The 17,415-nt window shown below is 37.9% G+C and overlaps 1 protein-coding gene across 2 annotated transcripts in view; it reads right to left on the bottom strand.

Annotated features, from left to right (window-relative positions):
* Positions 1-11,540: 11,540 nt before the first annotated feature.
* Positions 11,541-17,415, bottom strand: part of GTF2A1 (general transcription factor IIA subunit 1) — a 46,197-nt gene continuing 40,322 nt past the window's right edge. For both annotated transcript variants that reach the window (XM_019919822.3, XM_019919817.3), the window contains exon 9: positions 11,541-16,439. In XM_019919822.3, the coding sequence (XP_019775381.1) occupies positions 16,332-16,439 (108 nt within the window). In that variant the 3' untranslated portion in view covers positions 11,541-16,331. The remainder of the gene's footprint in view (positions 16,440-17,415) is intronic.

The raw sequence follows: 17,415 nt of genomic DNA, 5'->3' as shown, positions 1-17,415 counted from the left end.
CTAGTGGGAAGCAGCCACATAGCACAGGGAGATCATCTCAGCTCGGTGCTTGTGACCGCCTGGAGGGGTGGGATAGGGAGGGTGTGAGGGAGGGAGACACAAGAGGAAAGAGATATGGGAACATATGTATATGTATAACTGATTCACTTTGTTATGAAGCAGAAACTAACACACCATTGTATTGCAATTATACTCCAATAAAGATGTTAAAAAAAAAAAAACAGTTCATCAGAAACAAAGCCCTCCTCACATTCCTACTCATGAACTTTCTTTCAGTTGCCAAGACCTAGAGGCAAGAAAACACTGTACTGAAGGAGCTTCTAGGGTCTACTACATTCTCTGAACCACACAGCAAAAAGAGAAGACACAGAACCATATTTGCCCTGACATGTGACAACGGGAGAAGTATACTATTTCTTGGATATACTCTGTACAGAGACCAATATATGTACAGTATGTACAGTATTTAATATTAATAATACGAGTAGCTAACTGTAGTCGGTGGAATGGTGGCCCCCAGAAAGATATGTCCGTGTCCCGGAACCCCTAAATATGACTTTATTTGGAAAAGGGGTTTTTGTAGATGTAATTAAGTTAAGGATCTCCAGATGAGATTATCCTGGATTACCCAAGGGAGCCTTATTAAATCCAGTGACAAGTGTCTTTATAGAGTAAAGCAGAGAGATTAGACACACAGAGGAAAAGGCCATGTGAAAATGAGACAGAGACTGGAATGAGCAGCTCTAAATCAAGAAAAGCCTGGGCTACCAGAAGCTGAAGTGGCAAGGAAGGATTCTCCCCCTAGAGTCTTCAGAGGGAACACAGTCCTGCTGACACGTGACTCTGAACTTCTGACTTCCAGAACTGAGAATAAATTTCTGTTATTTTAAGCCATCCAGTTGGTTGTAAGTTGTTATGGCAGTCCTAGAAATGGAATGCACTGGCCCACATTGTACTTACCCTGTGCCTACACCTGTGCTAGGTGCTTTGCCTTCATTTTCTCCTTTATTCATGGCAAATCCTCCTTACATGGGAGGTATTGTTCTTCCCCCTAAACAATGCCTTGCCCAAAGGTTTTAAATGCCTTGCCCCAAAGTCCCCTGAGGAAAGGTGGAGCCTTAACTCAAATTCAGATCTACCTAACTCTGAAGCCCATGCTCTTTCCACCATACCTCTATTTCTGTATTTAATAAAGTGTTTGTTTTCAAATTATTAAAGAATAGGGTCTGATCCTGATGCCATTTCTAGAATATTTGACACCCAGAGCACTTCATTTTTTAATACCTCCTCCTCTCATATATGACACAATTATTTTCAGTAATAGTCATGAAATGAAATGAGAGTATTTCATTTACAGACTAAAATTTGCACTAACCAAACAAAAGGATTGCACTTCAGAGTTTATACTGTTTTATATTTAAGCAGAATAAAATTCCCAGTGGTCACAACGAAGGACATAATTAAATACCTAAATTTTGTTTCTTCCCTTACAATTATTGTGCTCCAACTGTTGCTTCCTAATCTACTGTTTAAAGACAGAATTATACACTACCACAAGAGTTGGACGCATGAGCTTAGCCTTAAGTGAGTGTGAAGAATTCTGAACCCAGGGGAATTTATTCTTGAAACCAACGAATATGACTGTACCCCAAGTGTCGGGGTCTGACTGTATAACTGGCAGTTGTTCAAATTAACTTCCACACTGATTATGTTTGTTAAAAAATATGTATACCTTTAAAAATTGTGGTTAAAAACATAATATAAAATTTAACCATCTTAATTAACCATTTTTAAGCATACAGTTCAGTAGTGTTAAGTATATTCACATTGTTGTGCAACTAATCTCCAGAACTTTTTCATCTTGCAAAAATGAAACTTTCTACCCATTAAATAACTCCTCATTTGCCCCTCCCCAAAGCCTCTGGCAACCACCATTCTACTTTATGTTATTATGAATCACACTACTTTAGATACTTCCTATCAGTGGAATCATATGGTATTTGTATTTTTGTAATTGTCTTATTTCACTCATGTGAAATGTAGAAAAATGGCTTTTAAAAGATATGTAGTGCAAATGAAGCTAACAAATATTTTATTATTAAAACTCAACACTAACTGCTGTATTTAGGCCAATTAGAACTTACACTAAAAAATTATTTCTTGCAGGGAGTGGTAATAATAAAAGCATGCCGAATTTAATCAGCTTTATTATTACGTCTAAATTCTCTGCAAACAGTTCGCCCCCTTCTTGCCTGTTCCTGGGACAGATTGCCCCCTGCCTTGGGGATACCATTGCTGCAAAATGTGCCTAGGAGGGCCACGTGGGACAGCTTTCCCCGGAGGCAGGCCAGGCCGGGCAACAAGAGTTGCTGCCCACGCTCACGTACTTAAATTAAAAACTGAAAGTGGGGCTTTTCAGTGACCACAGGGCATCAGCCTCTGGGTTTCTATATTCCTGCTGCGCCCTACAATGAAACCTTCAAAAGCTGTAGGAACCACTTTGATTGCATTAGGGAGCTTACTTGGGAATAAACCTCCAGAAGAGAAGTGGTATGAGCTCAGTGTAGACCACCCTCCCTTCAGGTAAACAAAAATTTTTTTCCTGAAAGCACGTTCTTTTCCTTTAACTCATTTAACCTAATCCTATTAGTAGAGGGGGAAAAGTCATAACTAACCACTTTGCTGATCCTCAGGTGAGCACAGAACCACTCTCCAGAGTGGCTCTGTCACTGTGGCCCCAGGTGGTGTATTTATTTCTCTCCCTGTCTTTTCAGTGTCTTTTTAGAGTGGTGAATGCAAATGGTGAAGAGTCAACGAGTGTTCCCAGAATGCCGCCTCTGAACAAAAACAGGAGACCAGGCTGCTGTAAGGCTGCAGCCTCTTGTCCACAGGTTTAGCTAAGGTGAAAACCATTTGTTCCTGCAAACTGAGGAGATGGAGAGACCTAACTCATCCTTGAGCTCAATCCTGGCCTCACTCTGCAACAAGCCTAAGCTTCACTATCATCATTTCACTGTGTGATCTTAGTCAAATTACTTGACCCCCATAAAAATAACCACCCTCAGGGCTATTGTGAGAATTAGAAGAGCAGCCAAAGCTTGTGGCACTCAAGGAAGATTCACTCCTAGTCTCTTTCCTTCATCGAAACCTCTATTCCCAAACTTTTCTTTCTGCTCCACTAAGAGCTGTGTCTATAAAACCTTTCAGTGCGCTTCTCCTGTCATCTTTGATGCCCCTCTTATTTGGGAACAAGAACTCCCCACATAAGGACCCTTGACTGTGGGAGGTAAAACCCTAGGGGGAGGCTCCAGAATATATAGGACATGTCAAAAAGAGGGTTTAATAAAGAACATGAAAATAACATTAAGTACACATCACACACAAACTCCTTATAACACAGAACATATCAACTAAAAAGTGCCATCTCAGGATAGGGCACAGGGTCCTGATGTATGTTCATACCAAGAAAAGAGAGGAAGTGTTAGAGTGGGGGGCCTGGTGCAGGCAGACTTGTGCTAGAACAGGTTTAAGGAGATGTCGATGACTATGGAACCTCTGTGCTCCTTGTTTCCTACAAATGGGCCTCCAGTGGCCTCATCCAGGCAAGCCCCAGCCTCCAGAGAGCAGTGGTGCTAGCGATGAGGCATCTTGACCTGACTCTGCCGACCCTCCTGACCACTCACTCTACCAAGACTGTATTGGGTTGGAGTTTGGGTCTAGCTATCACGGTGCATGTAGTAAGTATTCAATAAATAATGACAAAACTATACATAAGGAGCTAAAATTTAACTGAAACTCTTTTATGCTCAAGTATAATCAGCCAGCCAACCACAATTGTAACTGTTAAACAGTAAATAATGTTAACAATAATAATGTAAATACATTGCTGTTTTGTGTATCCAGTGAAGGCTATAGGATATTGAATGCCTAATGGGAGGAAGGGGTTAATATAAGGCAGAAGACTCCCTGCAAGGGAAGGAAGGTGATTCTTAAGACATGCCTCTGTTTCCAGTTTTGCTGAATCAAACCTTGTTACCCCAGCTTACCGAGAGACAAATGTGGAAGTGTTTGAACACTGGGATAGATGTATAACTGAATGGGAACCTTGCTGCTGAACCATGCAAAGGACACTGCTTTGCATGATTAAGAAAGCTTTTCATGCTAACTCATAGCTCAGTGTGGCTCATTCCCAAGTGAACCGAGCTACACTGTCAGGGCTCTTGGTTGTGAACAATAAAAACAAAATCTGATTAATTTAAGCAGAAAAAGAATTGATTAGAAGAATAGAGTAGTTTGCAGAATCAACAGGAAGGCTGAAAAACCAGGCTCAGTGAGCAATCAAGCAAAGGAGGCAAAGCCACAGCCCTGCCCCAGCAAAAGTGTGCTTAGGAGGCTGCCACAGATACCCTTGCCCCAGACAGTCACTGTCACACCACTGGACCTAAACATATATAGGACCTCTGCCTGGTCCTGAAACTTTGTTTCAAGCCCTCAAGATTCAAAGTCCTCTGATTTTAAAACTTACTACAAAGCTACAGTGATTAAAACAATGTGGCACTAATATAAAAGCAAACACATAGACTAAAGGAATTGAGAGCCTAGAAATAAACCCTCAAAAATATAGCCAAATTATTTTGACTAGGGTGCCAACACCATTCAATGGGGAAAGGACAGTCTTTTCACAAGTGGTGCTGAGAAAACTTGATATCCACGTGTAAAAGAATGAAATTGGATCTGTATCTAACACCAAATGCAAAAATTAACTCAAAATGAATTAAATACCTAAATCTAAGGCCTAAAACTATATAGAAGAAAACATATGGCAAAAGCTTCACAACACTGGATTTGGAAATGATTTCTTGGATATGACACCAAGGGCACAGGCAACAAACTTTTAAAAATAGATAAACTGGACTTCATGAAAATTAAAAAATTTTGTGTATCAAAAAACAATATCAACAGAGTAAAAAGTCAATGCACAGAATAGGAGAAAATATTTGCAAATCACATATCTGATAAGAGATTAATATCTAGAATATATAGAGAACTCCTAAAACTCAACAACAGAAAACAAAAACCACCCATCTCAGAAATGGGCAAAGGACCTGAATAGACATTTCTCCAAAGGAGATATACAGATGGCCAATAAGCACATGAAGTTCAACATCACTAATCACTGGGGAAATATGAAATCAAAACTATGAGATACTACTTCACACCCATGAGGATAACTACTATGAAACTAACCTGGGTGGAATTCTTCATTTTCCTGTCTGTACTTGCTCTGCCCAGCTTTTCCAAGCTACCCTACGGCATCCACAGTGTGGAAGATCTGTCAACACTGCAGAAAAGTCAGTGTGCCTTTTTCAAAATGAAGAAGACAGATCCTTGACTTTCTTCATAATAACCAGCACAGCACTTTTATTTACTCACTCGTTCATTTAACAAATATGTACTTTTAATGTCTGGCACAGAGTTCAGTCCTGGAAATATGGTTGACATATTCACAGCCCTAATGGAATGTATAGTCCAGTGACCCAATCTTCAGCCCCTAAGGAATGCCATAGAATACTCTTCTCTTGAGGCTTTTAATAAATGCCCACATTCTCATCAATTTGATGGCCTCCAAAGTCTATGCCTAAGAAAACAAAAATGGCCCAGATAACCCCTCAAGTTACCCTTATCCTATGGGATGTGTAAAATTTTCAGATTTTGAGCTTTTTCATATTTTAGAGCTCTCATAAAGAGATGATTATTGAGGAATGGAAATTATGCCTTTAAACCAAGCTCCCTTAAAACAACAAAACAGCCAGCTGTACCCTGTTTCTCTAATTACAATCAGGAGTACTTCACACAAGGAGGTACAAGACTAAGCCCACAGAGACACTCTGGTGGTCCCCAGGTATTCCCTCCCACCCCATAGTCTGCCTTCTTGAAGAATACAATTGACTTTTTCTTTTTTAACATCTTTATTGGAGTATAATTGCTTTACAATGTTGCGTTAGTTTCTGCTGTATAACAAAGTGAATCAGCTATATGTATATGTATATCCACATATCCCCTCCTTCTTGCGTCTCCCTTCCACCCTCCCTATCTCACCCCTCTAGGTGGTCACAAAGCACCCAGCTGATCTCCCTGTGCTATGCAGCTGCTTCCCACTAGCCATCTATTTTACATTCGGTAGTGTATATATGTCAATGCTACTCTCTCACTTTGTCCCAGCTTACCCTTCCCCCTCCCCATGTCCTCAAGTCCATTCTCTAGGTCTGCATCTTTATTCCTCTCCTGCCCCTAGGTTCATTAGAACCATTTTTTTTTTTTTAGATTCCATATATATGTGTTAGCATACGGTATTTGTTTTTCTCTTTCTGACTTACTTCACTCTGTAGATGGACCTAGAGTCTGTCATACAATTGCCTTTTATTTTGGAAAGGCAACAAGGTTTACAGCAGCTTCTCACAGATAAGTCCCGGAGAAAAACAGAATGGTCTAGGAGGGTAACTACTTGACCTCAAATTGAATGGGATATTTTCACAAATAATTTTGCATCTGTTCTTAAAACCAACATGTGACAGGCTGTCACATGGGACCACAGATTCACTGCCAAAAACACAAGCAGTTAGTACAAATATGTAAAGTAGGCCAGGTGTAAGAAGAGGAGAATTGCCATCCTTTTGTCTCAACTGTACATTAAAAAGCCACCATTGTATACTATTAAAACAAGTTCGAGGAAACTTGGCCATGGGACATCACTGCCTGTAGGTTGCATGCCTCAAGGCATCTACCTAGGTATCAGGAGACCTTCTGGCTATACCTTTTATTAGTTGCACAATGTTGGTTAATTTGCATTACTTTTTTGGGGGTTTAAAGTCCTCAACTGTAGAGTATGAAGATCAAACCAAAAGAACCTTAAGGCCCTTTTGCTAATATAATGAAATATTTTCAGGGGATTCCCTGGCGGTCCAGTGGTTAGGACTTGGTGCTTTCACTGCTGGGGCCCAGGTTTGATCCCTGGTCAAGGAACTAAGATCCTGCAAGCTGTGCCATATGGCCAAAAAAAATTCAGACCTAATATGTGCCCTACACTTTACATACACTATATCTTACAAAAAAGGATGCAAGATAACCATTATAATAATGCTTTTACTATAGATTTTATAGATTAGGGATCTGAGGCTCAGAGAGTGTAGTACACCTGGCACTCAACCCCAGGTCAGCCTGGTTCCAAAGCCTGAGCTGTTTCACCCTATAGTATTTTCCACTGTGTGTCTAGGAGCTATGCTCATAGGCCCCTCTGAGTATAGAGAAACAAGAGTTTCCCAAGGGAAACACAGTCTCAAAACCTAGGCCTAAAACAAGCCAGCAAATCATCAGGGAAAAATGCAGAAAACTGTATACAATTAAAAGGCAGAGAGGTGAGAAGAAATAAAGAAAAAGAATGGTAAACAAAATACAAAATCAGTATTTATGATAACAGTAAATGGAATAAATTACCTACTAAAATGCTTAGTTACAAGAAGTCATGAAGGGGCTTCCCTGGTGGTGCAGTGGTTAAGAATCCGCCTGCCAATGCAGGGGACACGGGTCCATGCCCTGGTCTGGGAAGATTCCACATGCCATGCAGCAACTAAGCCTGTGCGCCACAACTACTGAAGCCTGTGCTCTAGAGCCCGTGAGCCACAACTACTGAGCCTGCGAGCCACAACTACTGAAGCCCGCGTGCCTAGAGCCCGTGCTCTGCAATAAGAGAAGCCACCGCAATGAGAACCCCGCACACCGCAACAAAGAGTAGCCTCCACTCGCCGCAAATAGAGAAAGCCTGCGCACAGCAACGAAGACCCAACAAAGCCAAAAATAAATAAATAAGACAAATAAATGTATTAAAAAAAAAAAAAGAAAAGAATCTGCCTGCCAATGCAGGGGACATGGGTTCAAGCCCCAGTCTGGGAAGATCCCACATGCTGCACAGCAACTAAGCCCATGCACCACAACTACTGAGCCTGTGCTCTAGAGCCCGCGTGCCACAACTACTGAGCCTGTGTGCCATAACTACTGTAGCCCGCGTGCCTAGAGCCCGTGCTCTGCAACAGAGAAGCCACTGCAATGAGAAGCCCACGCACCACAATGAAGAGTAGCCCCCGCTCGCCGCAACTAGAGAAAGCCCGTGCGCAGCAACAAAGACCCAATGCAGCCCCAAATAAATAAATAAATAAATTTATTTAAAAAAAAAAAAAGTCATTAAGGATGCTGTTTCTTTCCATCTTCTGCTCTGCCTCCCTGTATCATCTTTATCTTAAGCTCAGTTCTCAAGGTCATAGGATGGCTGCTAATGCAATTGAAGCTAATGCCTCCTCATCCAAACCTGACAGGAGAGAGTCTGAGCATTTCAAGCAAGAATCCTGAATCCCTGAATCAATGACCATGGCCAGGAAAGAATGGCTTAAGCTAACCAGGACCTCATCTTTATTAAAATACTATCCTCTTTGACTTGTAAAACACCAACCTCTCCCCTTTCTTCCTACTTAACTGGACTTGTCCCTTACTGACTCCCAGGACCAGCTTCGAAGGTATGTGACAAGTGCAGTCACAAAGGGCTCCACTGTCACCATCTTGAAATTCTTAATACATTTTGAACAATGTGCCTCGCATTTTCGTTTTGTATTAGGTTCTACAAATTATGCAGCCATTCCTGTTAACTAATCCTTTTCCCAATCTGTCTTGGGAGTGCCTTTAGGGTTGGTCCTGGATCCCTCTCTTTTTACATTCTTGCTTAGGTGAATCATTTCTATGGCTTTAAATCCTCTCAATATGATAATAAATACCAATGGTCTTATTCAGCTCAGACATCCCCGCTGAGCTCCATCTGCTTATATCTTGCCTTCTTGATACTTCAACCTGAATGTCTAATGGGCATCACAAACTTAATATATCAAATATGGATCTTTTTATTTCTCCCCCAAATATCTGTACTCTCCCATGCTTACTACACTTGAGCCTCTTAGATAACTTTTGTACCTTGTAGATACCATCCCCCTGTCCTGACTTGAAGCACTTGTGTTTCTTGTTCCCTCTGTCCACCAGAAAGCTGTTACCATTTTGCACTCCTGCAAGCAATGCATCATAAGGTCCATTTATCCACACCCTGACCATGACAGGGTATTTTTTTCTGGTCATTGGGTAGATGGAAAAATGATTTATTATTATTGTCTTATTTTGTATTCCTTCAATTATTAAAAGGGTCAATTAATTGACATCTGCCTTTCTTCTTAGATGAATTGACTTGTTATATATATATGTATTTTCCCTAATGGAGTATTCTATTCATTTTTAACAGTCCATTATATTAAAAATATCAATTGTCTTCATAAAAAGTGAGTTAGAGCAAACCTGGGATGAGGAAGGACAAATCAAGAAATGTCAATGTAAGACAAAGCATGGTAGAAGCAAAAGAAATGTTCTTGACAATGGGAATATAAAGATCTAAAGGGAGAATGTTGCAGGCATAGGGGAAAATCAGGTGTAAATGCCTTGCTTAGGAACTGAACTTTGTGTTACTAGGTGGGTCCCCCTATGTAGTTGCCACCTGTGCATCCAAACTGTGACTCACTTCCACGTGAACATATATTAAGAAATGGGCTTTAGTGAGACAAATCTACAAAGTCAGGGTCAGCAAGAGAAGAACGAGCAGGGGCCCACATCCTGTCACAGAGAGGCAGGCCAAGGCCAGGGGCTCTGATAGACACAGTTGAGATCCAGTTGAGGGAAGTTGCCCCAGGTTCTCCCTTCATAGGAAAGGCCAAGTGTAACCTTTGTCAGACTAGTTGATGCCAGTCTGGTTTTGGGGTGACTCAGACTAGGTACCAGTGAAAAAAAGAAGGGAATCAGGAAAAACTTGTGGGTTTTGTTTTGAGCACCTGGTAGGCAGTGGAGCTATTTCCTAATATTGGTGAAGACTAGGTTAGATGATACTGAGCTTCAAATCCCAGTGACTGGGAGAACAGTAGTCACTGATACACACAAGGTTTGGGAGTGGGGAAATAGAAATTGGAATGAATTCCATTTCTGTTACATTGTGTTTAAGAAAGCAGGCTATTCCAGAAGTGATCAGGAGGTAACTGGTATCATTTCAACTCAACAACCTTCAGAAAGATGAAGTTTGAAGATAAGATCCAGAACATTCCTGATTCAAGAACACAGAATTCATTTCCAATGTGAAGACCACAATTATAAGTAAGCTTCTAGAATTATCTCCATTGGCAAGCTCAATGCTCTCTATAATTGCTAGCTTTTAGTCCTCTGATCTCTCACTTTAATCTGCAGAAGCATCAACCCAGATGGTAAATGTGTTTCTATTATGACAGGAAGATAAGGAAAACTCAAAGTAACCTAGCCAGTCTAAGATCTTTTCTGTGACCATTATGCCTTACTAAAACATATGGATATATACACACGTGCCAAGGATTGTGCTAAATGCAATGTATGCATCATGTCATTATCTTATCTTCACAACAACTCTATGAGGTAGTAGGTTTGGTAACATGCTGAACCTCACACTGCTGTCAATCCAATCCACACTGGGATTAGAACCCAGACAATCCAACCTCACTGCTTTTAAAGGTAGCAACCATCTTAACTCATCTCTGGCTCAACCAATAATACTGATCATAATTCCTGGCCTATGGGAGATCACCAAAAAGAGTTGAATGAGTGAGTTAATACGTGCTCTGTGCTCGATTCCCTTTCAAACTAAGAAAACTTGTATTTCAGAACAGAAACAAAAGTAACCGATTATTTATATATGCAACTTCTTCCTTGGCTGGGAAGTAGGAGCATTGACACAAAGGTTATTTGCCTCCAGAAATAGGATTGCCAACAATCCCTAGGAGAGGGGTTCAGGTCAGACTCAAGAGTGATGTAATCATAGTTTCAATGTCTTTCAATAACAATAACACTTCATTATCACTTTCTCCATAAATGAAATGAGCAGAATCCACTGATATTTAGGAAAATCATGCAATTTTTAAAATGTTGTATTGCTACTACAGTTTTAGCTTTGGGAAAATTCAACCTATTTTAGACATATAGTTCAAAAAATGTTTACTTTAGGGGTAAAAAGGCTTAAAGCCTTCTGGTGTGTTTCATTATTCCTATCCATACCCATCATTCCCTTTTCTTCCCTCAGGCACTTTCTGCTACAGACAGATGCACTGCTTCACTAACTCAGCCTCCCAGGCTTAATTTGCTTGGCTGTATCCACATCTTTCACTGCCCCTCCTTAAATCAGACCACATTCTCTTTTGCTATTTTTGACCATTTAAAAACATTTTTTCCACTCCACAGGTCATTTTAAATTATATAATTATGAAATAAAGTAAATAACTGGGATATCTGAGTGCTTACCATGTACTACAAAAATCTTTACATGTATTATCTTTAACCCTCAAAACCATATTGTTGTCATTTTACATATGGAGAAACTGAGGCCAAAAAGGTTAAGATCATCAATGTAGGAACTTGAATTAAACTGCAAAAATACAAGATTTGCTGGCAATAAACAAAATATCTTTATTATGATTGTTTTAATGGTTAAAATTTGCATGTTTCCTAGATAAAGTAGTCCATAACAGGATTAAAAAATTACAAAAAAGCAAGCTTCTTAATGATTCATTTGAATTAACTATAAATTAAAATACTTGCTATTTAATACCTTCTAAAATAACACAAAATATATTCAATATGTAATACAAGCCTTAATAATCTGATTCTCCTTTTATGCAATTATTTACAAACTCTGAACTAAACGAAAAACATATGGCTAAATGGTGGAATTAAAGAACAAGTATGTTCTCAAATAATTTTATCCTAAGTAATCTATTCTTTGGAGTAGAAATACTCACTTAATACAGTATGTTAATTATAATCAATTTTAGCTACACTTTGTTGGTGCGAATTTAGCCCAATTTAAATTCCTGTGTGCCTAGAAATCACAACTATTCTCTTTAAAAGCTACTAAGAATTTATAACACAGTTTAATATTCAGACTGATATCCCACCCTACTTATTTTAAAGGTACAGAATTTAATGATACCTTCTTTTGATAAATGGAACTTACTAACAATGTAAAGCATTTTCCTTTCTAAACTGTATAGTTTTATTCAGTTATCTATATAACAATGTTATAAACTAGTAAGCAAAGCAAGCAGCATTACTTTTTTTAAATAACATCTTTAATTAAAGTTTTTGCAAAGGTAAAATATTAAACTTAAAATAGGTCTTAGTACATCAAAATACTAAGTTCTCTAATTGTATTCCAAGATGGTCTTTAAAACATAATATCCCATATATCACAGAAGAGCAACCTTGATCTGCAATTGTACAGAATGAATTTTACAAACATAATAAATATATTTACGCCCTTACACATAACAGTATGTACAACAGCAGTTGACAATAGTAGCTCAGAACAGCAAAAAGGATTAGCCCCTCCCCCCAATTGTAGCCCTGATACATACTGGATGATTTAAGGAAACTTGAAATAGTAGCTACTAACTCAATGTAGTTCTTCCCTTAAGAGAGAAGAAAAAAACAAGTTTATCTTGTTCCTCAAAATAAACAAAAATATCAAGTTTGGTGTGCTCTTCCTTAAACCATAAAAAAATGACAAAAAACAGACTAAGGCAGGCTTAAAAAGGGAATACAAACTTCAGAATAATTTCCATAGCACAAGAGATTAAAATGCAAAACTATTTAAAATAAACCCATGAGGAGATATATAAAGTAACTATTTTTTAACCAATGAATTCAAAATCTGAAATAGCTGATTCAGACAGAGAGGTGGGAAATAGACATATGAAATAAAATGAAAATGTACAAAGATGGATCAATAAAATATTACATTGCACAAAAGCTCAAAAAAGTTCAAGATGAAATAATCTGAAAATATAGGAATTTTCTCAAGTGGAAGAAAAAACTAAGTTATAAAGGGGACTCCCAAGAAAATTATGTCTGATTTCCTATACAAGGTGTATTTATCTTCTGAAAAGAATGGTGACGTTATTGCTATAAGATAATCAAAAATTACTCTTAGAAGGAGATAACCCTCTTCATTCCTCCATAAAAGCCAGAAAAAAAAGAAAACCAAATCCTCGATTTTCATATAGCAAAAGAAAATCTTTATACAAAAGCTATTATATTTTTATGTTCTTGCTGTCCAAGCCAGTCGATTACAGTATGCTCTTCAAGAACACATTTTAATCACTATACACACTGCTCAAATCTTGATGTATCCCTAAAAGAATAACATCAAGGTGGCTTTGATTTTAAGAGAGGCAACAATATAAACGTGGTATTATGGTGGCATTTAATAGAAAGAAATGTGAACATTTAAAAAAATATAAAAGCCCAATATAAAGATCCCCCTCATATAACATGACATTTTACTCTAGAAACTAATTGCACATTAAAGAGTTGTTTCAGCCAAATGTGGCGCTCCACAGAATTTAAATGTGCTCTCAGCCATTCAAATGGTCTGATTATCCAAACGACCACCAAAAAAGAGTACATACACTGAAAGGCACGCATTTCCACACTTTTATCTAGTACTTTTGCGTAAATTTCCTTAGCACTGCTGATTGTTTTTTAATAAAAGGTGCCATCACCATCTGTGCAAATCTAAACAAATCCTTTTCTGAAACCTTTACTTATTTCATAATACTAAGTCTGAACTATTTTCCCTCTTTGAATAAACATGTTATTTTCATTTCAAAATTCTGAAAGTGGGAATCCTTGCCTTTTCAAAGGAATGACAGAACCTAATGAAACGATTTGTTAAATAAAATGTTAAAAGCATGATTAAGAATTCAAGTACAATAAAAGATAAGCAAGTGGCATTCCTATAGCAAGCCACTATAATAAAACTAAAACATGCTATTTGATTAAAAAGGAACACGATGCAGTAATATATAAGAGCACAATTTGGTATGCAGTGTTGTTTGGACCAGCTTTCAGAATATTCACAGGTAAAAGAAAAGCACTTGCCAAGTATGTCATAATTAATATGCAATATACACAGGTGCAAATATAAATGGCTATTTCCTGCTTCAAAATAACCCTAATGAGTCACTCTGAAAGCAGTGGTTGTTCATGTTTGAGTATAAAAACAGGCCAGTATACAATTCTATTATGAATACGAATGTTTTCGTCTACATAGAGAGCCCAAAATATAAGCTGAATATCATACAGTAATCCAAGGTTCAGTAGCATAAGAACTACTAGATTAGCGAAAGGGTTTTAATCAACACTGCAGCAATGCTAAACTTTTATAGGTAGTTCAGGTCATTGACTTCTTCACTGGGTAAATATAAACCTACTAGCAACTATACTCAAGGGCAAACAAACAACAGGACTTCTGTGATTTTACCCCCTCTCCCTTCTCTCCTCCCAGTCTCATTAATTAAAAAAAAAAAAAAAAAACCTGTGTGTGCTTTGAGCATAGTGGGGTAAACAAATAAATCTCCAGAAAACTAAATTAATATAGTAAAAATTAAAACCGTATCACCAGTTATGGCATCTAAATAAAACCTAACTACTAGCATGCTAGAAACCACATTTATACCAAAGTTCAGAACATAAGTTAAAGGGACCAAGGTGGTATGTGGGGTGCGAAGCAGGCAAAAAAAAAAGAAAAAAAAGATTAGCCTTTTCAAGAAAGTTTAAAGATTTGTGTTAAAAAAGGAAAAACAATATATAATACCTCACAGTTTTTCTTTGCAATGTACTTTAAAGTGTTTCTATGTTACTTCTGGAAACACAAAGGCAAATAAAAGGAAGACAAAAATGGAAGACTTAAAAAAAAATCAATATACAAGTAAGTTAAACACATGTGAATTTTGTCAAAATAAACCATAAAAAGAATTAGGTGTAAGAACAAAGGTGAATACACAAGTTCCTACAGTTCTCCCAAGCAACTCGTTCACACTGAACATAGCACTGCCACATTGTTCTTTATAGCCCCTTACAGAATACAGAGCTATGCATTCTTAATATCATATAACATTTCTATTATTTTTAATATACAAGTCAAATTTCTATGCTTTCTTCCCAATGTGCAAACTGGAGCCCATGTCTATATTATCAATGGCCTGGAAGGGCCACCAAATGAAAGAGGTAAATATGTACTTAGTGGCCCACCCTCCTCTAACCCCAAAATTTCTCCCTCAAATTACAAAGTTGCATTTTAAAAGTGTGTTCACTTAGAATCATTTTAAAATTCTTTACTAGTAAACACAAAAAAACTTTTATAATTACTAAATTGTTTAATAAAATTCCAGGTCCTCACCACCTGCCCAATGCTTCAATCAATGCACAGAATGTTATCTAAATGTTTGTTTAGCTTGAAGACTAAACACATATATAAGCATATACTCTTCAGCCCAACAGGAAAAAAAAATCTATCTATTCATATGTATATAATTTCAGCTAGATGGTACCTTTGTGCAATAACACTGTATTCCTGAGGAGCCACTGGGGTTTCTTTTTAAGGTGGGGGGGCTAAAAGAAACAAATGCAATTTTTCTGTTAGGAAATTGAAGTTATTTTAATTCTGCTCAACTCAGATGAGACCCAAGTCTTTAAACTACATTTAATGAGTCTCAAAACCTAATTAAAATAAATACCCATTCCTGGGTAAATTTTGTCTCCAAACTGTGATCACTGTTTACTTCCTTTAACTCTTAAATAGATGTTCCATAAAGCAGGGAAGGAAGAGGTATATATTACTGAAGGAGAACAGCAAGTAAAAATATTTAAGACCTATTATGAGAGTTCTAAATTGTTTCCTTATACAAATGAATTAAAATTCAACACATATTCTTACCCTTTTGTAAAAAGCTCACACACAATTTTTACCAAATATAACCACGTACAATAAGCAGTTTCGGTTCAACCTATCAAAAGGGAAGTTTCTTCAGTTCATTCCAACAAGTATCTTCTGACTGAACTCAAGTTGGAGGAAGGAATATAAACCAAGCTTTACATGCTAATTACCAGTGGCAGGTACCTGTATTTAAAATCGACAATTACGGTTTTCTTACACAAAATCCCAACCCTCGCCACCCCAACAACCCCAGGTGCTACAGTTCCATGGCTTGCCAGTTAGAAGTAGTGTCTGTGTTGTCAAGGTCTCTTTGTTCCAGTAGCTCTGCTTCTACTGCACTTCTCTGACATGCAGAAGTTAAGTTTTGGTTGGTATATGTCCCAAGTTACAAACTGTCCACTTTAAATTTTTTTTTAAGTTTCTTTTGTTTTATTTATAAAAGGAAAGAACCAACTCTTCACCATTCTGCATCTCCAATGGCTTTGGAAAATATATAATCTCTTCCATTAAGATTCATAATGCCATCCTTGAGATGAAATTTCCATTTGTTTTTACTTCTGTGTATCTAAATAAATAAGTAAAAAATGTATGAGATAAAATAAAAAGAAAACAAACAACCACAGAAAAATCATTCACACATCAAACTTGTATATTACTGCAATTGCAAACTGGTTTCTTTTTTAACTGAGATATAACTGACATGTAACGTATTAGTTTCAGGTGTACAAAGACCATAAATAGTTACAAATTTTTTTCCTGTGACAAGAACTTTTAAGATCTACTCTTTTTGTAACTTTCAAATATACAATGTTATCAACTGTAGTCACCATGCTGTACTATATCCTCCTGATTACTTATTTTATAACTTAAACTTTGTATCTTTGACCACCTTCACCCATTTCACCTACCTCCAAACCCTCATCTCTGGCAATCACCAGTCTGTTCTCTGTATCTATAAGTTCACTTTTTTCGTTTTAGATTCCACATGAGATCACATGGCATTTGTCTGTCTCTGTCTGATACTTCACTTAGCATAATGCAAAGTCCATCCATGTTGTCATAAATGGCAAGACTGCCTTCTTCTTAAAGGCTGAATAATATTCAACTGTACATATACATACACCACAGCTTCTTTATCCATTCATCCACTGATGGACACCGAGATTGCTTCCATTCTTGGCTGCTGTAAATAATGCTATAATGAACGGGGGAATGCACATATCTTTCAGAGTCAGTGTTTCTGTTTCCTTTTAATAAATACTCAGAAGAAGAATTGCTAGATTGTATGGTAGTTCTATTTTTAATTTTTTTTTTTTTTTTTTTTTTTGCAGTACACGGGCCTCTGTTTGTGGCCTCTCCCGTTGCGGAGCACAGGCTCCGGACGCGCAGGCTCAGTGGCCATGGCTCACGGGCCTAGCCGCTCCGCGGCATGTGGGATCTTCCCAGACCGGGGCACGAACCCGTGTCCCCTGCATAGGCAGGTGGACTCTCAACCACTGCACCACCAGGGAAGTCCTCTATTTTTAATTTTTAAAGGAAGG

The sequence above is a fragment of the Tursiops truncatus genome, chromosome 2, assembly GCF_011762595.2.
Source record: "Tursiops truncatus isolate mTurTru1 chromosome 2, mTurTru1.mat.Y, whole genome shotgun sequence".
NCBI classification, from domain to species: domain Eukaryota; kingdom Metazoa; phylum Chordata; class Mammalia; order Artiodactyla; family Delphinidae; genus Tursiops; species Tursiops truncatus.
This window is presented reverse-complemented; position numbering and strand designations above follow the sequence as displayed.